Here is a 24,929-nt window from a genome sequence, read left to right on the forward strand (position 1 = left end):
CTAGTAATGGGATTAGTAATCTCCATTACTAACAATTCTTTCTCCCCCCAGTTTACGTTAATTGTAAATCAATTTAAAACTGGAGATGGTTATATGACATTATATTGACGTCACTATCATCTTCCTACCTTCATCCTAGTTGATACTTCGGGTCGGCGTAATATATTTTTCTTTTCCAATCTTCTCTTTTCACGGTCATATCCGCATTCATTTTAATTCTGACTATATTATTTTTCACGCTATCATCAATGTATTTTAAGGTTTTTTACATTCATATTTAATACCTTTTCTTAAAATATACTTATAACTTATGTATTGCATTATATTGAGATAATATTGAACACATGATTGATTGACATAAAATGAAATTACATTATTTTTCATCGCTCGTAGAGAAATTAAAGTTTAAAATTTAAAAAGAAATAAATATTCGTATTTGGCAATACTGGAACCGACAGCCTGCAGTCAGTTCAGTTCAATCAAGTCAGTCAAACTCAGTGAAGCTCGCTCGAAACGAAAGTATTTGAAACCAAACATAAGCTTGGAATAAAAGCTACAGTTTCAATTTGTCCAACGTTCATTCTGTATAGTGACGCTATTATTGTTTTTGATCATCTGTTCCTCGCTATTAAAGTGTTAAAATTATGAGGCTTTCCATTCTAAGAATTTAAGTTTTAATTATTTAAAAATTCTGATACAGTGGAATGCTTTAATGTTAAGAGCTTTCTGCCAGTTTATGTGATTCTTTAAATCAATCCGAGTCTTAGCAACATCGTTATTTTCGTATTGACGGAGGTTCATAACTTACAAATCGAACAATGTTATACTTGAATTCGTAACATATCTTTTATAAATACAAATCTTATTAAATAATGTGACAGAGACGTTCAGTTAATTCGTATATTAAAAGTGGCGAAACTTTCGAAAATGTCTGGAGCAACGACACCGACGACGACGGAGGCACCGGCGGCGCTGCCCGCTCTCGATGACCGCGACATGGAGCCACGCACGCCCATGAAACGGCTCGGCTCCACCAGAAAGCTGGCTGCATTTAGCAGTAAGTTAATTACCAAAGTATTATGTCATCCCTGTAGGTACTCGGTGCTTTGTAGGTATCCTGGAATAACGACAAATGTGCCTTTAAACTTTTGTATATCCTGTAAATAAAAATGCGATATGTCACCTTTATCCATTCATTTTTAAATAAAAACTATCCAGGTCCGTAAGCAATGGCTATGGTTATCACTTTTCAATAGGATGACTGTTAAAATGCTTAAGAAATTATACAATGGTTACAACACAATATGCATTCATTGTAAATAATCATTGTTTGTATACACTCACTTGTTCCACACCACTTTCCCTTTCTGTATAAGAAAACTTTAACAACCACACATAATTTCAACAGGTTTTTAAATATTCTGAGTTAAATATTATTAATTATTTATGTTCTAATTGAATATGTAGTACTTGCATGCATATTATATTGCCACTGAAGAGAATTGTCTCTATTATCTATCACTAAACTATATGTCAGTTGGTAACTTTAAAGGTGGTTTCTATGGTTCACATTGGTTTAATAAACCATTTATCTTTATATAATAAGCATAAATTAATAGACAGATATTTTCTTTTTTTCAACTGACTTCAAAAAGAAGGTTGGTTATATTTGGCCATAACTCCAGCTATTGTAAACTGATTTGGAAAATTATTTTCTTGATTGAAAGGATATATGTACATATTGGTACCATAGAAATTTTATCTAAATTGGTTCAGTAGTTTAGTTTTTAAATCAAAATGTTTAGCCACAATTGAAATCTGTTTTTTTTTGTGACACAATTATTATAAAGGGAGATTCCATGCTTGACTAAGCATAGCTACTACAGATAGAAAAACCTTAATTTTGACTTTGTTGATTAATGAGTGCCCTTAGGAGTTTATTATTTATTTATTTATTATGGTTCATTTACATGGATACTTTGGGTACCTATTATTGTTTTGGTTTTAATCAAACACCTAAAAAATTGCTCTTAATATCTATACATCTTTTTGATTGTTATGAAGCCACTAATGCACAGATACTGGCACTAAACATACCTTTTTTGCATCAAGGTTTAAGTAAATAATTATTCACCCATCTATTGTTTTGCAATACATTAAATAAATGTGTCATAATGCAAAAAATACTCATATGTAAGCATTGCTACATTTTCCTCAGTGATGGTTCAAAAAGTAATTTTATTATGAACTATAATATGAAATATGTAAAAAGAAGAAAATTTTACTGTAAGAGATCCCTCTATAGGATAAGTCCACTATTACACTACATTTTAACATTTGCTGCATACCTCTGCAGGGTGCTGCATGTTATGTACCTGTATATGTAACTTCTTATTATACCATGTAGCAAGCAAATAAATATGATTTCATTTGATATATATTTTATTATATTTTATTCATTTTATATCTTCATAAAGTATCCAATGTCAAGTATGTTCAATAAAGATTATACAATACAATATAAGAATCTGTTAATACTAATTATGTATCAATACTGAAATTTTGTATTTTGACATTAAAAAAGTATTTAGAGATTATTGAAATAAGTTTTTAAAAAATATGAATATAATACATATTTTGTGCAACTTAACTGTGATTAATGTTTAGGGCATGTTTTTTAAATGGCTGAGAATGAAATAGTGACCCCGATCAGCTATTGGTTTATACTGGCTGAGCATCAATGAAGGATGATAAGTGAGGATGAAGCAAGTCAGTTGACTCATGTGTGACTCAACACATAGTAAATTCAACAGTTATGGTTAATGTAATAATGATTGTTTACAGAGGGAACCAAAGAGAGGTCAACCTGATTGATTGCTAGCAATACACCCTGTATTACTAGCAATAGATCTCTTAGACCCTGTTACTAAAGATCCCTTTCCCACCACTTATGGCATGTAAAAGAACAAATTTAGGGTAACAATAGGAAGCCTTTTTTTTAAAAGTGTTGCATTAGTACTTTGAGTAGTTTACTAACATAATGACACTCTATAAATGTTATGCATATCCTCAATAGCAAGACAATATCTCATTATGTAGGAGACAATTGATTGAGACCATACACATTTATTGGTTTGACAGCACCTTTTATGTCAACAACCCTCATTGTATTTGTTTGGTTTGTAGGAATTCTTAGGAACAGTCTAGTTTATTGTTGCTTGTCATTTATTTCCCTCAACTCCTGTTATCATACAACTTAAGGAATTTTAGAAAAATTTAAAAAACATTTTGTTTCTTGTAACTGTTTGTCAATAAGGAATTTACTGCACGACTGCTTGCTGGAGGTAATAAAAAATAATTTTATTAGTATATAGATGGAAAAATTATGTGTTTATTATAGGCAAATTTTTCGCTCCAAAAAAGAATGGCAACTTCAATCATAACAAATGGCACTAATACCTCAGTGAACCATATAAATTTCAAGAAAATTATCAAAATCCGTTCCCTTTTTTAAAGTGGTTAAGGCTACTAAATTGTCTTTATTTTGTCGTGCTCCACTAATGTTTTCTTAGTTGGATAATGAATAAATGATGCAGTGTAAAGTAGGCAGAGGGGTACAAGACACGGCAGATATTAACGGCGAGAGCATTGGCTACATCCTCTCGTCTCAGACGGTCGGGGCGCGCGGCGGCGGCCCGCGCCCACGCCGCGCGCTGCATCCGCTCCGGACTGGAGTACGCGGGATTCGTCTACAAATTATAATCCTAAGAATAAAAAAAGCGTGTATTATGTACTGTATAAAACTAAAATGTGATTTACTTGGTGTGTAAGCGTCAGCGATTGCACTGGCTACATTGATTACTGATTAATACTTATCCATTTAGGACCCATGAGCTTTCATGAGAAGCGATCGCTAGCCAATGTGGGACCCCTTGGCTGTTTCTTAAACTGCCTAAGAGATATTCTGACCTCGTTAATGTGCACAATCAGAGATTAATATATACGCTCTGCCTTTTCTAGTCTGTTCATTATAATTAGGTAATTAGGTAGCTTTACGTGTAAATCACTATTACTGCTTGTGTGAGGTTGGTGCCCTCCGATGTCAATAGCTTCTAGGCCGCCTTCTTTATACATACACGAAGGCCCCTGTCGTGACTTACCTAGCAACGACTTGCAATGTAAATCATTAAATTCTGTCAACTTACAATGAACATTTTCCTAGTTCTTCCATGTCTCATAGTGAACTTATCTAAATATATCGTAAAAATAAACATAAAAGTATTTTAGATGGCGGTCTATACTTGTATATAGCACATCGGTATTCTGTAGCAATAATAACAATAGTAGATACGGACCGCTCGTAATATTGTTTGCATATAAAATAGACAATCTGCGCCGTATCATTGCGAGAAAAAGTATTATTTTGTGCACATACGAGCTCTGGAAAATTCCGAGTAAAGCGGGATTACTCTAACCTGAATATTAAACAAACACATTACAAGGCGGCGTACAGCGTTAGCGAGTGATTAGAGTGCGCCACTTCTTACGCTTAGGATTAGGAATACTGCGTCGCTCCATATGGACCATGGAGCGAGAATATATAGTATAGTACGGAGTACGGACGCCTAATGTCGGCTGCCACATGTGGGACACAAATGGCAAAGCCGCCACGGTCGCTGCTTCCTGTGTTTGTGTTTAATTATATTTGTATTGTATTGTATATGTTATGAAAAAAAAAAAACAGAAGAATGACCTATTGCTGGCTGTAAGACAAAAAAATTAATATATCAGAGACAAACAGTAATATTCAAAACCGACAACACATAAAGCATAAAAGCTAAAGGCGTTATTTCCTTTCCCAACTCGGGACGTCCTCACTGGTGTTATTTATAAACCTCTATGCAAAATTTCATGCCATTAGGCCCAGCATTTCGGCGGTGTGTCGATCAGTTAAGCAATCTGTATTTCCTTTTAATAATATACAGTAGAAATAAGCTTGTCGCTATTAGTAAAAACTAATAATGGCGTATTTCAGAGGGGGGGGGGGGGGATGTGACCGCCCCAGAATATGAGCGATAGTAACTATGCACAAAGTGCATATCTCTGAGTTCTTATCGCCTTTTTTAAAAGCTCCCCCCACACCCTCAGTCCCTGAAAAATATTTTATTATTTAGTTATTTTATTTATTATTTTAATATATTATTTATATAGTTTATTAATTTTTAGTAAAAGAATAGAGAACCAGAAAACTGTGAAACCTGTCAGAGAACAAAGAGATTTCAGCTCAGCTTGCACGACGCGGGCGCGGAGACGTCAGGTTCCACCGACAATGGGCTCGCCATTGCGCCATTTCAGGCAGAGACAATATTAGTAGATAATGGCAGTAATTAGTTGCCGTCGTGTTCATTATGGCAGACTATTTCGTGCACGTCGTGTTGACTTATAATTTTTTTTAACATAATACTTACGGATAACTGCTTGCAATCTGTGTCATGGTTTTTCAATGTTCCATGGCAGTATTTTTCAAAATAGTCAAATGCTTCACACGAATTCATACATTTCATGTGAAAAGGAATTTTATACGTTAGAGATTATGTTAACAAACAAAACAATAAAATATCGGGTCATTACACTGTTAAATTAAGTATTGAGTGTAAACAAGTAAGGATGTAGTCCGCCCGATTGAGAGCGGCCACCGCAACTCATTAGCTTGCTATGTATCCTTGTATTGTAACAGTTGTAACAACAATAGTCACATACAGTAGAATCACCGCGTGTGTCTCGAGATGGAATAGGCCACCTCTTCCTCTCCCGTGGGTATCGAAGAGGCGACTAATGTAGGGCGAGGAATGAGCAGCAGCGTCTCTTTTAAAACATCCATAAAAGCCTAACTGTGGTTAACTGCCAATCCGCCTGCCAAGCGTGGAAACTACTGGCAAAACTGCTCTTATGGGGAAGGCTTATACAATAGAGTCACTCTCATCCCGTCATAATTCAAGTACCAATAGTTATTTCATTTATCACAAGTCGCCTTTCATGTTGCAATACAGCTGACTATATAAGCGTTGCTGTGTTCAAAAATAGGTGTGATGATGTTGAAGATATCACCATATCTTCGAGACAAGCAATGATTAAGAGGAACATTTCCTTGTGGATTTGTGGTGCGTGGTCGCGGCGGCGGCTGGTGAATCAGAACGGGTCGGCGGCTGGCCGGGCGGCCGAGCGGCCGGGTGTCCGGGTGGCCGGGTGGCGGCGGCGTGTACTTTCTATATTTAGCGCGCCGCCAGTGCCGCGCCCGCCGCCATGGAGCCGCCTGCTGCTGCTCCTGCTCGCACGTCCACCACACGCCGCTCTCGCGCATGATAACGGCCCAAACTTCATTATATGTACATACACATTGATTGCTATATTACAACTACAGGTGATCCTTGTGTTAATCGTATCCGCACGATCCAGGCAGATGCGGACCCCGATCACTAAGTACATCTTTGACATTTTGGGTTGGATATCAATATTTTTGTAATGAGACGTCTCATTTCGTAGTCTTTTTTAACGATTAACATCTCATTTTGTATTTTCACATTTTGACTTCGGAGTTATACCAATAAAAAACGAATGAATGTTTTTTATGATGACTGTCTTGAGATTAGTTGACTGTACATATGAATTAACTATAGAAGTAATATAACGTACCTCTTTATTTAGGAAATTAACAGAAAGTAAAAACGACAACCCGTAGTGGTGTAGTAAATTGTAGGTATACGAGTAGGTACATCAACGAACGCCACGCTCGATAACGAGGAAGGAAACCGAAGCTTATTTTTAAAACCTCAAAAAAGACGAATTGAGCGTTCTCTTTTAGAATATGAATAAAGCTCAGACAAATTTGAAATGTTGTCTGTGATACAGATACGTCCTCTCTGTCTGGTGTAGTGTTAAAGTAATAAATGTCTACCTATCAATCATGTTTTAAAAAGTTGATTGACCATATTTTTACTAGATTGCTAAGTGGAATAATTTATACCGCTTTCCCAAAACTTTAATCTTACTACTAGAAGTTTTGGCAATTTGTCTGCATATTTCACTAAGACAGCAAAGGAGGTTTTTAAAGACTTTATTTATTAAGGCACAAACAATGTATCCCTTTAAGTAATCGGGACCACGCGTTCTGCATTTCCAACACACATACGAGTACTAGGAAGTATATTTACAAACTCGGAAGCGGTAGAGATTACATACATTCTAGGAAGAGCCGCTCTCAACTGTTTAAAAGTGTTTTATGTAGCATTTTGTTTACAAAGTTTACGCGAGACAGTGCTTTAATCATCTTTCCTATTCAATTTTATACACTAGATTACGGTGGCCCTGACGTGATCATTGATAGATCAAAGCTCCGAAATAAACCTATATTAAATGAAGATATAGGACAGAATGCTCTAAGAAGGAAAACGATGCCATTTCAATCACAAAGTGTTTTAATTCATCGGAAACTCTGATAATATGAGTACATATATTGTTACTCGATACGAGGGTGTTACATTGTTCATCGGTACTTACTGTTTACTTCAGTTTACCTTGTTTATGTTAATTTGTTATGCTCGTTTGTTGAATGAATGAGTCGGCCGTCGCGTCGGTGCTCTCGAATAAACGGCCGGCGGTCTTTAGTGAGTACGTAATACGTATTCTAACCGTGACGCGCTCTCTTCACAATACGCTTGTTGAGAAGTGTGATAATTATAGTAATAGTCATTTAAATTTGACTTACAATTCTCTTTAAAATTGACATACAAATTTCTTTGCATTACAGATTACAGACAGGCTATTGGAAACTAAATGGAACCGCGCCTTCACCGCGTGAAACCATTTAATTTCCAGTCTTGTGAGAATATTTGAGTAATTGTTTTATAGTACTTACTTCCGACATATTGACATAGTGAGATTATACAATTGATTGTAGGGTTATCCAGTCGCCAAATCTAATGTTCAAAAGTTTTATAAAAATATATTGTTTGTGTGCGAGTGTGAGTGTAAGTGGTAAGTGGTAAGTGGTGAGTGGTGACTTCCCTACATAGTGTAATGTAGAGTGACTTGACACGTCGCGTCGGACAGCCCCGAGCAGGACAGGGGCGGCTCCCGCTCCCGGCTAATTAACTAACAACTACGCACCCACCAACGCGTCACCGCACCACCGCACCACCGCACCTCCGCACCTCCGCACCGCGCCGCCAACCCTCGGTACCCTAGCGCTGTCAGGGTTACCAAACGAAATTTTTTATTTTTATCCAAATGTCAGCGTTCACTTTTACCCAGTCACAAAGACATAGTAAACAAGAAAAAAAAAACCCTTCGTATTTTTTAATTGTTTAACTACCTTCATTGGTATATTATGAATATTGTATTTATTACATCGCTGTACTGTTTACAAACATCAAAACAATTAAAAATACAGTGAACGCTCTATATAAGCAACATTCTTTATATTTTATTTAATTTAGTCAGCCTAGTGAGTAAAAGAAATAAGTAAAAATATTTTCCAGACAGTATTTTTATACACCTTTGTTCCCTGTAACTTTTCCCAATAAGATTTTCTTTTTTTAAATCGGTTTAAGTGATTTGCTTATATAGAGCGTTCACTGTATTACTCAAATTACTTCGAACCTATTTTAATTTTCCCCAAAACTTCGCAAACTGAAATTTTTTTATCCAAAATTATGAAATTATATCAATCTGGCAACGCTGACTAGCGCAGAGTCGGCCCCGCCTCAAGTAATTAATTAGCAATTAAATTAATTACTTGAGTGGAGCGTACACTTCCTATATATGCATATCTAGCCAAGTTTAAATAAGAGATTGATTTTATAAGAAATTTGAAACAAAATTTAATTTTTTTTTTTTATTTTATTTTTTTGCATTAGCATTATCCAAAACGTACCACGAAAAAAATTCAATTTTTTTCAAATTTCTTATAAAATCAATATCTTTGAATGAAAAATAAAGATTTTTGAGAATTTTTATTTGAAAAAATGAAAAAAAAATAAAAAATTGCTCGTAATGGTGATTTTTGCAAAAACAAAGAATTTGAAGCTACGAAGCAGTATGAAACAAAAATCGCAGCGCTTTAAGTTTTCAGGGATTTTAGAGAACACTTTGAGGTTGAAAAATTACCGACGATATCTTTCATTCATCCATTTTATCCGAAGTTATACCAAGTTATCCAAATATCCTTAATTATGCGAATTTTTGTCTTTTTTTAGTCAAAGTCTTAAATAAAAAAAAAAAAGTTTGACAATAGCCATTTACGGTATCTTATAGAGAAAATCGTGTAGTTTCCAAAACCATTCTTCGATTTCCTATACGATCATTATTTTCAGAGTTATTGATTGTCAAAGTTAAAAAGTACTTTTTTGCTTTGACTGACGACTATACGACGATAACTCGGCGGCAAATGATCGTACATGCATACAGATAAAGAATGTTCAATATTGCAACATAAAATGGACATTACAAATACATTGACATTTATTATAAAATGGACACAAGAAAACAATTTTCTAATAAATGTAGGAAAGACAAAAATGATGAATTTTAATAACTTTAAAAATACTTCAATTAATATACATATAAATGAACAAATTATAAATAATGCAAATTGTGTGACATTTCTAGGATTAACAATAAATTCTAAATTGACATGGAAAGAACAAATAGAAAAGGTATGTGCAAAGATTAAAAGATTCCCTTTTGCACTCTACAAATTAACCAAGATAGCCAATAAAAATACTGCTATTACAGCATATTTTTCATATGTTGAATCCATGATTAGATATGGATTGCTACTTTGGGGAAATGGCGTTGATGTTGGGAAAATACTAGTCGCGCAAAAAAGTTGTATACGTGCTATATGTAATATTGCACCTGATGTTTCTTGTAGGCCTTATTTTAAGTCTCTAAATATATTACCTGTTCCCAGTCTGTATATACTTGAAGCGGGTATATTTGTTAAATTGAATAAGCACATGTTTACAGAAGCAAAAGAGCAAATACAAAGAAGCGCAAGATACCCTAAAAAACTAGTGACCAATACAATTCCTAAAACTAGCCGTTTATTAAGAAATTCCTATATGATGTGTTTGAAAATCTTTAACAATATACCTACGGATATAAAGGAACTTCCATTAAATAAATTTAAAATTGTGTTACGTAAATGGTTACTTAGCAAAAGTTTTTACTCTGTTGACGAATTTTTCAAGAAAGAATAGATAAATATCTAATATAGTTGTCGATGCATAAATTAAATTAATCAATTCCTGTCAAAATGTGACATTTGCATGCTATTCTGTAATGGCTAAATAGGCACGAAACTTTATGTAATGTAAGACCACCGATACCTACCCTATTTAAAGCAAATAGATTTATTATTATTATTATTTTTAAATTTTACCAGAATTCTCATCTCCCCTCTTAAGGAGAGGAGATGGCAACTAACCCCCGGCAGAAGCACAGTCGGCCGGGGTTCAGGGCCCCAGGGAGAGAAACCGGCGTACAATGCGGGCAGAATCTAAGAGCACCGCTTTCTGCATCTTTCCCGGGAGTGAGCCGCCTCGGAATCCCAACCGTCTGAGATGTTGTTCCAGACTGGTTGGGATAAGACCGTTCACCGACATAACGATTGGGATGATTTCGGTAGATGTCACCCCCCACATTTCGGTCACCTCGTGAGCCAGGTCGAGATATTTTCTCTTCTTCTCGGTTTCGGCTTTCACGAGGTTCTCGTCATGCGGTATGGTGACATCCACCAAAAACACCCTCGAAAGTGCCCGGTCCATCACCACGATATCAGGTTTGTTCGCAAGAACAGTCCTGTCCGTGATGATGGATCGGTCCCAGTAGAGCCTGACGCTGTCGCTTTCGAGGACCGGCTGTGGCTCGTACTTATAGTACGGCAACCTCTCATTCGCGAGGCCGTACTTCAGAGCTAGCTCTTGATGGAGTATTTTGGCTACCTGGTTGTGCCTGTGCAAGTACTCTGTGTTGGCAAGAGCTGAACAACCCGAAAGCACATGTCTGAGTGACTCTCCAGGATGGCGACATGCTCGACAGATGTCCTCAGTGCCATCCTTCAGAATGTGCTTTCGGTAATTGTTCGTCTTAACCACTTGATCCTGTATTGCACAGACAAAACCCTCGGTCTCTCCGAAGAGATCACCGAACTGTAGCCAGTGCACGGAGTATTATGCTTTTTGATTACGTCAAATTAAAGAGTATTAAATTTTCTAAAAAAGGTATTAAAAGAAGTAATGAAAAAAAAATTTTTTTAAGCTCTTAGACCTTTTTTTAGATAAAAAAATTGCAAATTTATTTTTTGGTAGTTTCCTTAGGATTACTGCAGACCCAAACATGATATAATATGGTCATGTCTGAAAACTAGACACTTGGAACTACAATGTACTTTTTTTTTGCAGTACTATCATTTTCCTCGGAGTTACAGCTTGTTGAAAATCACCCAAAAATTTGGATTTTTTTTATGTCCCTTAATTTTTGTGTCTAGCGTATATTTTTATTACAAATATGAAATTGAGATTGTTACCTTTTAACACCTTAACGGCTCAATTAATCGCCATAAAATATAACTACTATATGAGATGGAGAAGGACGGGTATACCTATCCCGGTCACGCAGACGAGTCGCTAGTGAGAGCTACTTGATAATAAATTATAATACATTTAAAGTTTCAATATAACGTTGGTAGCAAGACATTGTATCTATGTAAACACACTGAGGTGACAATATTCTGGTGCATCTAGTCACGTAAGGACTTAGTAAGCTTTTAGTCGGTGAGTCGGCGTGTTGTAGAATCCAACAAATTGCATGCAATATGCTAGGCTTGATGCTCGCAAACAATGATGTAGATCCGAGCAGTTCGCTCGCATGCGTGCTGGCGGGCTGCGAGCATCCGGTGCGAGGCCTCGTGCAGCAAGCTAATGAGGAGCGAGGAGCGACTGTCGGCCGCCGGTCGCCGGGCGGAGCGTGAGTGACGTGTCTTGCACCAGCGCACCGTACGAGTAGGTGCCACATGAGTGTCACTGCAGAGCTCAAGCTATGTACAAACGCGCACACGCGCACACACATCCGCGCGCGCGTAAATGAAGTAACACACATTTATATAAATTTCACAATTTTAAATACGTGTACTCCGCATACAAATTTTTATTCTAAAGTAGGCCCAGAAATATATTTGAAGGCTTTTTGATGAGATTTCAATTTTATTTTTTTATTTGGGAATTTTCAAAAGTCTGCCTATAGACCGTACTATAATAGAACCGACACAAAGTAGTTCCTACGAGTACCATGGCGAAGTTTACGCGTACTGTCAGTATTAATTGCTAAGCCGCAGTCAAAGAGTTCGCAAGCACAGGCGGGAACTCTGTAAATTTGACGTAGCAATTAGTGTTAATGTAGTGTCTGGATGTACCTACACCAGGCCGCTTGTATGTGGCTTAGAGTCTTGGGATACTTACTCAGGTGGCAGATCCGAGCGTCGCGGTCTGCAGTCTGTCCGCCGCTTATTGATTCACGGACAAGTCGATGCAAACATCCGAATCCTCACTTACTATGTATATATATAGTATATGTTCTCATACAAAATTAAATCGAAGCATTTGACGTTCCATTGTATCTGCCTATCCTAATGGGCGACAGGAGTGACAGAAATGTATGTATGTACAAAATTAAACATTAAATCGAGCCTGTCGCTGAATTGTTTAAGTAATTTTCGTCACTTCTGGAACATTTTTGGTCCACTTAACATTTTCTACTAATAAAATATTCTGTTTTTAAGTTCGCTGTTTAGACTTGCTTAGTAATCGGAATAGTAAATTTTATATTATTCTTTTATAATTATGGTGCGGTGCAATTGCCAAGTCATTGTAATTATTATAGTAATAAAGATGTCTAATATAGATCGGTCACTGTAAATGTTGATAGATAACAATTTATAACAAAGTTGTCGAATAAGTGCTTACACAGACACTACAGTAAGTCACTTGGTTTTTACAAGAGATCTCATTATAACTTTTTGTAATGGAAGAACTCTGCTTTCAGAGATTTAGCATCTTTTTATATTTTATGTTTTTGATTCAAAAAAGAGAATAAATTGTCAGTATAGTTATAGTATGTTTTTTTTATTAAAATTTTCGTTTGTATAAATATAATCCGTTATTGGCTGTATTTATAAAAGACTTAGCATGTAAGTTGTGTTTTAAGAGCTGTGGATTTTTATATAAAATAAATAAATAAATTACTAAAAATTCAAACTTTTCGGCTTAACCACAATGAAGTTACGGGGAGGGTCATAAGTACCGTGAAAAGCTTTGACAAAAAGTACGGCTTGGCGGAGATACTGCCGCTCTCCCTGATATCACATCTTCACACGGGACCAAACTTATATTTTTATAGCGAGAATGCTATTTGTTTGTTACCTTTTTTTGGGGTTTTAATGACTCAACCAACCATGCAAATTTGTATTTGTGATAGAAGGACATAGGTAGACTAATTTTTATCTCGGCCAATCAACATAGTTAACATGTTAGTTGCGCAGATGAAGTCGCGGTTAAAACTTACTATCTCTACATATATGATTACCTTAGTTCGGTCGCAGGATTAGAAATATGGTTGTGTATCCCGGTTCCCGCTGTACGCGCCGCTTGCTATTTTTATACCGTCGGTCTGTCAGTCGGTAGACTAATCGGTACGCGTTTCACGTTTATTTCTTACACATACTTGGAGTATGATGACGGTCGACTTGTTTTATTGTACAAATACAAATAACTTTATTTTGTTTGAAAAGTGGTAAAAAGGATGGTACATAATATTTAAATATTGTTCACACTTTTCACCAGAATCTGGTGTACAAAATTTATTTAATTGTGCTATGATACGAACACAAAACAAAACCGAATGCCACATATTTATTTATGTCGTCATATTATATAAATGTTAACATATTTACTTATTAATAATAAATTATAAAATTACAAATAACAGACAATTAATTGAGTCACATTATATTTAAGCTTAAAAATATTAATTAATTGAGTTAAAACATTTTTCTATTAGCTATCTTTTGTTTCTTTTTACATATATTTACGGGTAGTGTTTTCATTTCGCCCGATAGTTCATTATAAATGCTTATTTTAATACAGTAGGCATGTCTGCTATACAAAGTTGTAGTTTTATAAGGTAATACTAAGTTTTGAGGATTTATTGTGTTAAAATTACAGAAATCACTTGTCTTTGTAATATGATTATCCTAGTTAACATTATAGACGTTAGTGTCTACCACAGGAGATGCTGTTGTGTTGGCCTCTTTAGAAGGTATAACCTCCTTAAGAGTCCTAAGTGGAATTTGTTTGACAACTCCGTTGTGGACACGAGTAGGAGCCACTGAATTATTTTAGAATTGACGAAGAGATCGCGTATTAAATATAGAAGCAATAATAACGTAAACACCTCTTGTCAACCGACTTCAAAAAGAAGGAAGTTTTCAATTAGGTTGTATTTATTTTTATGTTTGTTACCTCATAACTTCGTCACTTGTAAACAGATTTGAAAATTCTTTTTTTTTCTATCTGAAAGGATATACTTCATCTATGTACATCAGGCAGTAGTGTTATTTAATAAATTACCTGTCCAGTTGAAATTTGTACAAAATCTCATTTTTTTTTTAAGATTAAATTGCGATCCCTTTTATTGGAAAAAATGTCATTACTCCGTTCATGACTTCTGTACTGGTGATTAATGTAAATACCAGAATTAAAAATAAATTTGACATATATATAATATTACGGATGAAGTTGACATTGTTCATTGTAAAATATATTTATTATTATAACTGTTATTGAATGGTTGTAATATTCAATTTATTGTAATGCTTTTTGTATGAATATCCTTTATTTCACACACAATGTACATTGTTTTTTGAATAAATGACTTATAGATTGGACCCATATAAATTTTATCATAATCGGTTTAGTAGTTTAGTTTTAGACCAAAATAACTGGTTGTGAACTGGTTGTGTGACTGTGTGTGATTTTTTCTTGTGGGACACAGACTTTTTTATTTTATTTTTATTTTTACAGTGCGTCGTATTTACCTACGTTTCAGCCTTTTTTTGTATGAGGGTACTGTGTAAGATTGGTCCCATATTTTTTTTTATAAAAATCAGCTCAGTAGTTTAGATTTTAAATTATTATAATCGATTTTGCTACAACTGAGGTCGGAACTGATTTTTAAGTCGATTGAAAATATCCGGCGTCACAAGTTGTGGCAATCATTCTGTCGCAGAAATACGTTGCGGACTGTCACAGTAGCGGGCAGTATCAATAACATAATGCACAAATGCAATTGGTGGATACCTAAACATGTAGCAGTACTTACTTTGTTCAATAAAGGTTGCTCGTAGTGACAATTTATAGATTTGCTTTAATATTTTATTTATAAATAAATAAAAATTCAATATCGGATGTATGTAAGCGCATTACTTCAAAACAGCTGCTACTGTTTGGATTTTTTTGTTGCGTGTAAATCACGCAGGCAAGTCTGCGCGTTACATATAGTCATGTATATGGATTTACTAGAGGAAACTTTGTACAAAAGTCGTTTTCTTGGGTACCTCTGTTTCTGTCGCATTCGTGTTTCCACCGTGAAGCAGTTGTGTTTGCATAGCTGTGTTTTTGTTTGAAGGGTGGGATATGGCTGAATTTACAGAGGCACAAAACACCTTAGTCCTTAGAAATGGCAACGCAATGGGGGTATCATGGGCGTAACAGTATACTCTGTTATGTCCATGTTACCGTTCATGTCTATAGGCTACTGTTACTACTTTCCATCAGGTGGGCCGTCAGCTTGTTTGCCATTCTAAGTTGCATAAAAAGAAATATTCCTCTCAGAGCCACCATTATTACTGCGAGTATCAAAATGTGATTACTATCGTCCAGACCAAGTGTCCTGCATGTGCTACGGGTGAACGGCATTAGCTGCCAGTTATATTGTAGGTGCTCCAATATTGGCCGGATGTATTGTTTACTACAAACTTGAGTATATAGGAATAGTATCTATTTTGTTTATTGGAACATTTTACTAAGTATACGGTGCGGGCGGGTGGGTGTGAGTGCGCGCCACCACAGATGCCAGATGTCGAGGTGTTGTGCTTGCATCGCATGTGTGCAGTGCCTCTAGACCGGTTGTACGGTCACCGGCCGCAGCCCGCAGCCCGCAGCCACCCGGCGCCCTGCACCGCGCCTCCTCACCGGGACACTCACCAGTCACTACACGCTCCCATACCACGGTGGCCGATCGCATGCTCAGCCATGAGCCATTGTGCGTTGTCCACAGTGTCTCTACTCCAGATTTCGAACTGCCTCGGCGATGTTCAGAATTTCAGAAAAATTCAAAATTCAAAATTCAAAAATCATTTATTCATGTAGGACATTTTAGCCGCTTATGAACGTCAAATTTTTACATTATAATTTTATATTTTCCCTACCGTCCAGTTCGGTATATAGATCCAATTGAGAAGAACTGGCAAGAAACTCAATTGAATTACTTTTTTTTTTTTTTTAAAGCCAGTTTATTTACAATGTATATTTATATAGGTGTCTATGTCTAACATTAAATGAAAATTCAGTGCATGAACAACTATTGCCATGCACACTCGTCATTCAAGTAATCGTTTAGTGAGTAATAGGCTTTGCTCAGTAAATATGATTTAACAGATGTTTTGAATTTATTTAAGGGTAATTCCAACATATCCTTTGGTATCTTATTGTAAATTTTTATACCTATTCCCATAAAAGACCTATTAACTTTTTCTAAACGATACTTGGGGACAGCAAGTTTGTCTTTAAATCTAGTATTAATATTATGAATATTGCTGTTTTTTGGAAATAAGTCAAGATTTTTATGAACATATAGAATATTTGAATATATAAATTGAGAAGCAACGGTGAGAATATTTGCCTCTTTGAATTTCTCTCTTAATGAGTCACGACTCTTCATACAGTAGATCGCTCGAACGGCACGTTTTTGTAATATGAATATATTCTTAATATCTGCCGCTTTTCCCCATAGTAATATTCCATAAGAGAGTAAACTATGAAAATAACTAAAATAGACTAATCTAGCAGTATCAGTATCAGTGTACTGTCTAACTTTACGCACGGCAAAAGCTGCTGAACTTAGTTTCGCTGCAAGGCTTTGAATTTGTGCACCCCATTGTGTTTTATTATCTAGTGTGATTCCTAGAAAGACAGTAGATTCTATAAATTCGAGAGATTCGTCATTTAATTTAATATTGCAATTAGTATTAAAAATTTTAGATAGAGAGAAATTAACACATTTTGTTTTTTTAGCGTTTAACATAAGATTGTTAGTTGTAAACCAGTGCAGGAGACGCCGCAAAGCACTATTTACATCGTCATAATTATTAGTCATTCTATTAACTTTAAAAATCAATGAAGTATCGTCTGCAAACAATACTATGCCGCATCTATCCTGCATGGCATATGGGAGATCATTAATGTAAACTAGGAATAAAAATGGACCGAGAATAGATCCTTGAGGTACACCCATTTGCACAAGTGACCCGTCAGACGTAGCGTTGCTAATCTTCACTTTCTGTATTCTATCAGATAGATAAGATTTTATTAAATTTAAAGCATTGTCTTTGACGCCATAAAAAGCAAGTTTTTTTAGCAATGTATTATGATCAACGCAATCAAAAGCCTTAGAAAGGTCACAAAAAACACCTATCACATCCATTTTAGTTTCCCATGCAGCAAATACGTGTCTAAGCAACTCTGCACCTGCGTCTGTAGTTGAACGACCTTTGGAAAAACCGAATTGACTATTGTGGATTAAATTATTTAAATTGAAATAACTGACAAGTTGCATAAGGATTATTTTTTCAAAAATTTTACTGAGTGCTGGGAGTATGGATATAGGTCTATAATTTATTGGGTCACTCCTATCTCCAGATTTAAAAAGCGGTATGATTTTACTAATTTTCATTATGTTAGGAAATTTACCTTCATCTATACATTTATTGAAAATAAAAGCAAGAGAGGGCGCAATAATTTCCATTATACTATCCAGTATTTTAACAGATATACCCCATAGATCCTCTGTTTTTTTATTATTAAGTTGTTTGAATATTTTCATTATTTCTACTGATGATGTATGTCTAAAGTTAAATACAGCTGATGACTTGCTAACATTGTCTGTTAGTAAAGTTTCAGCAGCAGACGGGGAAGATTTTAGAGCCTGTGTCGTAATTAATGGAATATTAGTAAAATAAGATTCGAATGTATGCGCGACCTCTGTGTCGGAATTTACCAATTTGTTATTAATATTTAAAGCTATTTTGCTGTTTTGAAAATTAACTTTTCCAGTTTCGCTATTTATTACTTTCCAAGTGGCTTTTATTTTATCTTTAGATTTAGTTATTATTTTACCTAAATAGAGAGACTTAGCTGTATGACAAACCTTTTTAAATATTTTCGAATAAGATTTTACATGTTCATGAAATAAGGGATCGGATATATAGCTTCGTTTTTCGTAAAGTTCGTAAAGATTAGCCCTAGACTTATAAATACCAAACGTGGCCCAGTCACAAAACTTTGATTTTACACTAGTTGAAAATGTTTTTGTTTTAAATTCACTGCTAGCTTCATGTTCAATTAAATTAAAAATATGTTCACATACAATGTCCGGGTCATATTGAGGTACTATGACACTAGATATTTTATGTTCAATTTTATTTTTAAAACGTGCCAAATTCTTTTGTGTTATTTGTCTGCATGTAATTGTTTGAGTCCCTTTGGATCCCTTAGTTTCAATTATAACTTTTTGTCCGTAATGATCAGATCCAAGACAGTCGAAATTCATTTTCACCTTTACTTCACAATTACAAAAAACATTATCTATACAAGTGGCAGAATTTCCTGCGACCCTAGTGGGTTCTAAAAAAAGATTGTGCAAATTAAATGATTTAAATAAGTTAATCAATCTTAAGCTTATTGAGCATTCCGATAATAAATCAACATTAAAATCGCCACATACAAATAATGTTTTATTCCTCCGTGCGACTCGTCTCAATGCTTCCTCCATAGCCAGTTCAAAAGAATCAAAACAAGCCGCTGGCGGACGATAAACGCAAATTATTATACAAGTAACTAATTCTACGCAAGATAGTTCAATTGTTTGCTCAATAGAAATATTTACAATGTCTTGACGGTTTTTATATTCTACATCATTTTTTAAAATAATAATTGACCCGCCATGAATGGCATTGTTCCTAGCAAAAAAACTAGCTATATTATAATGTTCAAAAGGACAAATTATTTCATATTGTTTAAGCCAATGTTCTGTCAGACATAACACGCTCCCCACATCGACGTACAGTCCTAGCTATACAAATCTAGAATCCAATATTGTGAGTGATCATTGAAAATTTGCATTCTATAAAAAATAATACAAATGTATTTATATTGACTTCAGACAGATAGAGGTTTTAAAAGGATAGAGTAGTTTAAATGTTAGATCAAAATTTCTGGTTTTGTCACCATTGAAGTTGTTTTTTTTTTTTTGTGGGACTTGGACCTTATGTTATAATTATTTAATTTTTAGAGTGCATCGTATTTACCTAAGTATCAGCCTATTCTTTTTTTTTTGTATGGATGTACTGTCTAAGCGTCGGGGTCAAACACATCTAGTATTTTATTACCTATTAGTAATCCGACTCGCTTCGCACGGCTAGATAGAATGATAGTATTTTAATGTAGTAGGTACTTGCACCAATATGTGATAACAACAATATATCTGTAAGAGCACTAAGCTTATAGCTGTATATAGTTCATTCGCACCATTTACACAAGTCGTCACTTCTATACGAAAGGTCTAATTCGAATAGTTTAAAGAGGAATTTTCATGTAATACCTACATAATCAACCGTGATATGAAAATATTCAGTTTAATAAGTATTAATATCATTATATGACTATATCATTCGGTTGTTTCTACCCATATTTTGTTTGGCTAATTTGAACGAAAAACTGTTAGATAATCGCAAACTTTTAAAAAGAATATATAGCCTAGTAGCTTTTACCTGCGACTTTGTCCACGTGACCGGGATATGATGACCGGGGTAAACAGTTGCTTACATCCTTTTTCGTTTCATATAGTACGTATATACCTGTGGAATTACTCTTGAATTAAATTCCAATAGATCATCGATATTGTAATTGAAACATTTTGTACATTCAAATTGCAATATTGGCGACATAATACATAGTTCCACATTGTTCTGATACATGTATATTAAGTGTAAGTTGCCAATGCAAACTATTACGAGCCGATCTCGGTTCTAGCCTAATTTCTAATTGTTGTTTCATGTTTGCAATACAAAATGTCATTGTCGATAGATTGGATTGATAACGATATTAGATCTGCTGATTGTGGATTGGTTAAACCGTTAAGGCGCTGTAAGGTAATACAAACAAACCTATTTTCACATTTATAATATTCTTAATATTATAAATGTGATGGATGGATGTTACTCGCTGCTAATGTAGCTTTGTATTGGACACATAATATTTATAGTCGGTTGAGGAATTTTTGAGTTTACAAACAAATAGGTGGGCAAAAAAATTAATCTGTCTTTTGTCATTATTTTTAATTTGTGGTTATTTACATTAGTTAGTTTACATTAGATATTCAATAAAAATTGAAAAATAAACAAAGTCTTATAAATAGACTGCTTCCGATGGCAGTAGCAAGTAATCGATACAAACCTATACATTTTACATGGTGTATACGTATGTGCCCGTGGAGGTTACAATCTTACAGTCTCCGTGAACTTCCCTTGTTGTGATCGGCTCGAAAACATGTTCCACTGATATCAATCGAATCGGCTCGCGACTGATCAACTCGTTTGTGACCGCGCAGGCAAGCATACAATTCTATTTTTCCCTTTCAAATGACTACGTAAAATTAAGCAACCAAGAGCGATCATATTGTGGTCGTACTTGCGTCGTTCTTGTTTTGGAGAACTACGAGTCTGTGGTGCACGAGATGACGTGCGGAGTTCCGAGGGGTGCGAGATACCGGGTGGGGAGACGGCGACGGCGCGGGCGCGAGACGAGCGCAGGGGTGCCGCGGGGCGGGGGGCGGGGGGCGGGAACCGGAGGCTGCGCGGCGGGACTCGCGCTCCGCCGCCGCCCGCCGGCGCGCCGAGCCGGCAGTCCACCGCTCGACCGCCGGCGGCTGCGGGCCGCCTCAGCGATGTTTCACTGCATCGTGCAGCCACGACATGACTGGGGGCCGCCCGATCTCGCCAATGCACACCCCGGTACGGTCACATCACATCACGTCACTTATTCATACGGCGGGTAGCGCCCGGAGATGTCGAGGATGGCGTCCATCGCTAACTCGATAGAAATGTATTCGCGTCGATCGTCACAGCACGTCCACGCAGCCGATGATCAAGATCGCGATACTTCGTGGTGTTCCGTTATGATCTATTAGTGGCCATAAACAAGTCGGCACCTTGTTATATGCCAATAACTAATTATAACAACGCTAACGTGAACCGCTGCCGCTCGTTGATCTATTTACCGTTTCTCTGTGGATTTCATTGTCACATTTGTTTACCCGTTTTGTTTTAGATTTTTTATTTTTTTGTGTTGTGTTAAGGAGAAGTGTGTCGGTGTCTAGGGTTTGTGCACTAGTAAGAGGCGCGTGTAAACAATGTGCTGTACAAGTATGAGTGGTGCCGTGTGCGTGTATCATACGCGACACGACGCACAGCGCGGGCGCTCGAGCGGCCCGGCTCCGTGCTCGGTGTGGCATATGGGCGCAGGCGCAGCCGCGGGCAGGTGTGCATGAGTACATACACGAGGGACAAAAGCGGACAGGTAACAGTGGGGGCGGTCGCCGCGTGCCAGCTGCTGCCGGCCTGGCTTCAGTTTTTTTGCACGTTGCTAACAATAAATAAGAAAATCAAGTCTGCGCATTGTAACTAGCTTTCGATGCTAGCTTTCGTATATTTATGTCACTACATAAATATACGAAATTTATTCATGTTTTCGAATTAAATTAAAAAACATTAACATCATTCCTTCCTACAGGGCGATGTGTGTAGTCACACCAGGCGTGGCATGGCGTTTTTGCTCCCCGTCCTACCAATTATTATTCTTCTCACGAGCGATATACCGGTATCGATAGAACATTAGATCTATATCATCTACAATGATATTCATTTATAGCAATAACTTAATTTTCTTTAAATGTCGTGTTATCAAATACGATAGTAAACAGCTAGGTAGATATGTAATTGTAGGTACTAGTTGTATCATTGTCTAAGGCTTATAAATCCGCTAAATACTAATTATTACAGACGTTATAAAGCGTTCGGTTTCGTTCCGTTTATCTGTTTGCGGCTTTGTCTGCGCCGTAATGTTTATACTTAATACCTACATAGTGATATTTATAGTATTCGTCGTTAACATTATAGTAAACAGCAGTGTTTTAAGTAATTATTAAACTTACCTACCTAACGTTGAGGATATTTCAAATTAAATTATAAAATTCTACTTAGCAAATAGTTTGGCTAATGACAAATAAACTCCTCTAAAAATCATTCCAACATTTATTTATTTAGTTTCTTTGTTTCCATGTCCTTACAGGATATATTTACTTGTTTGATAAATATAAAAATGTTTTGTTTAGTTACGACTTCTTGTGCAAGTAAACCTTAAAATAAATAGTCTCAATGCAAATAAACAGGTCTCCAAAGGGTCAGGTTTATACTTTGAAGCTTTTATAATGATATTGTACAAAGTTAGGCAGAGTTATAAGATACTGGTTTCTAACTTTAATATTCTTTATTTAATTTTCATTCATCTACTGCCAAACCATTCTCTCCTTTGAAATTTTAATATGACTGCTCGTTTCATGCTAATGGACCTTCATCAACCACAGACGAAAGAATAGTTATATATTATACTTATAAGCAGTCAAGTCATTCCAGTAAGATTGATGTAAACAATCCTCAAACAGTGTTTGGTATAAACGAATGATCTGTTAGCTACCTGACACCACTCGTACTAATATTACAAACGTGAAACTCTGTAAAAGATGCTTGCAGCTTTAGACGTTTGATACTCGAGCATGCTTGTACGGCTGAAAGGTTTTACAAGAAATTTGGTGCATGCGTGGGTTATAACCTAATTTAACACGTTAGACTATACTGATTGAGAAGCGAACAAAGCCGCGAGAAAAACCTAGTAATAACTAGGTTGCTTTGTTTTTCATCGCTTTGTTATTCAATAGAATAACAAAGCGATGGAAAGTCAACACTTATTGACAAACCAATAGCCTTAACAAAGGATCAAATGTAAAACAAAGTAGCTATTTTGACAATCACATCAATGTATTAATTTGGAAGCGACAAATAATCAAACATTATAACTTATTTTTACTAATAATATCTTAACTAATTTTTACCCCCGATCTTGTCCGCGTCATCCGGATATGTGAATTGATCGGAATAAAATTTAGAGTAGGTATGTAAGGATACGGTAGAGAAGGCTCCGTCATATCCAAATAGTACGTATATGCCACATCATGATGGTCTGATTCGTTAAGGAGTCAAAAAGTAACAAACAAACAAACAAACCGGCCAACTTAATTACATGTATAACATTAGTAAAAAATATTGCATAATTAAATTATGTTCTACAAAAAATATCGGCTTCAATTGTGGCAGTACAAGTTTTTTATGATCTAAAAAAAATTACTGTACCGATTTCGATAAAATTTCTATGGAACGAATTTGTAAGTATATCCTTTTAGATAAAAAAGGAACTTTCTAAATTAGTTTACAACTAAAGGAATTATGAAGTAACAAACATTAAAAATAAACGTATCTACAACCGAATCGAGAACTTCCTTCTTTTTTGAGTCAGTTCAAAATACTAGTTTAACGTACGCGCAGTTTTTAGAAGAAGGAAAACCAATATAGTAGACCAATTTGTAGATGGTATATCGTGCTAAAACACCAGATTTTAAGTTACACCTTCAGGAACACAACTGTTAAAACCGCATTCAATTTGATACAGTAATTCTTGCGTGATGCCAGACTAAATTTAAAAAAATCGTTTGTTTTATATACATCCTCCTCATCATCATATCAGTCTTCAACCGTCCACTGCTGAACATAAGCCTCCCCCTTGGGGGGTTTTGCCAGTAGTTGCCACGCTTGACAGGCGGATTGGAAACCGCGGTTAGGCTTTAGAGATGTTTTAAGAGGGACGCTGCTGCCCATCACTCATCCTCCCTTAGTCGCCTCTTACGACACCCGCGGGAAAGGAAGGGGTGGCCCATTCTACGTCGGGACCACACGGCGGTTGGTTTTGTATTACATCTATTAGGACCACTTAAATTTTTTTTAATATTTTCCATGTACAGACATCGTCCAGTTACAATTTTATTATATTAGATTACATATCGTTGAATGTTGTGTTTCTACGTCGGCAACAGTGAGTACATCTCTGTACAGTAGCGATTATAGGCGTGTGCATACCTCTGTTTACGCTTTGTACAAAAATTTAATAAAAAATATATAGGTACATAAGGAAGACGATTTTTGTATAATTTGGACGATTTGAGTACCTACCCAGGGCTACATCTGTCCACTTCGTATTTCTGCCGCCAAACGGCTGTACTCGCGTGGCCGTCTCGCTTTGAAGGGTGCAATACGGCAGTGAAAGTACAGGGTCGGAGACACTTTAGTCCTCAAAATAGCAGTGCATGAGACGCGCTAGGGGCTTCACAATACAGTTGGTGCTGTCAATAGTAATGCCGTCGGTGGATAT

At 36.0% G+C, this 24,929-nt stretch overlaps 1 protein-coding gene across 2 annotated transcripts in view; it reads left to right on the plus strand.

Annotated features, from left to right (window-relative positions):
• Positions 1-449: 449 nt before the first annotated feature.
• Positions 450-24,929, plus strand: part of LOC113519190 (rho GTPase-activating protein 4-like) — a 39,464-nt gene continuing 14,984 nt past the window's right edge. Inside the window, exon 1 of one of the 2 annotated variants that reach the window (XM_052894412.1) lies at positions 450-1,057. In XM_052894412.1, the coding sequence (XP_052750372.1) occupies positions 928-1,057 (130 nt within the window). In that variant the 5' untranslated portion in view covers positions 450-927. Of the gene's footprint in view, positions 1,058-21,238; positions 21,404-24,929 lie in introns of those variants that run through there. The other variant, XM_052894413.1, reaches the window with a different exon arrangement.

Source organism: Galleria mellonella, unplaced genomic scaffold, assembly GCF_026898425.1.
Source record: "Galleria mellonella isolate WM207_F2 unplaced genomic scaffold, CSIRO_AGI_GalMel_v1 utg21, whole genome shotgun sequence".
NCBI classification, from domain to species: domain Eukaryota; kingdom Metazoa; phylum Arthropoda; class Insecta; order Lepidoptera; family Pyralidae; genus Galleria; species Galleria mellonella.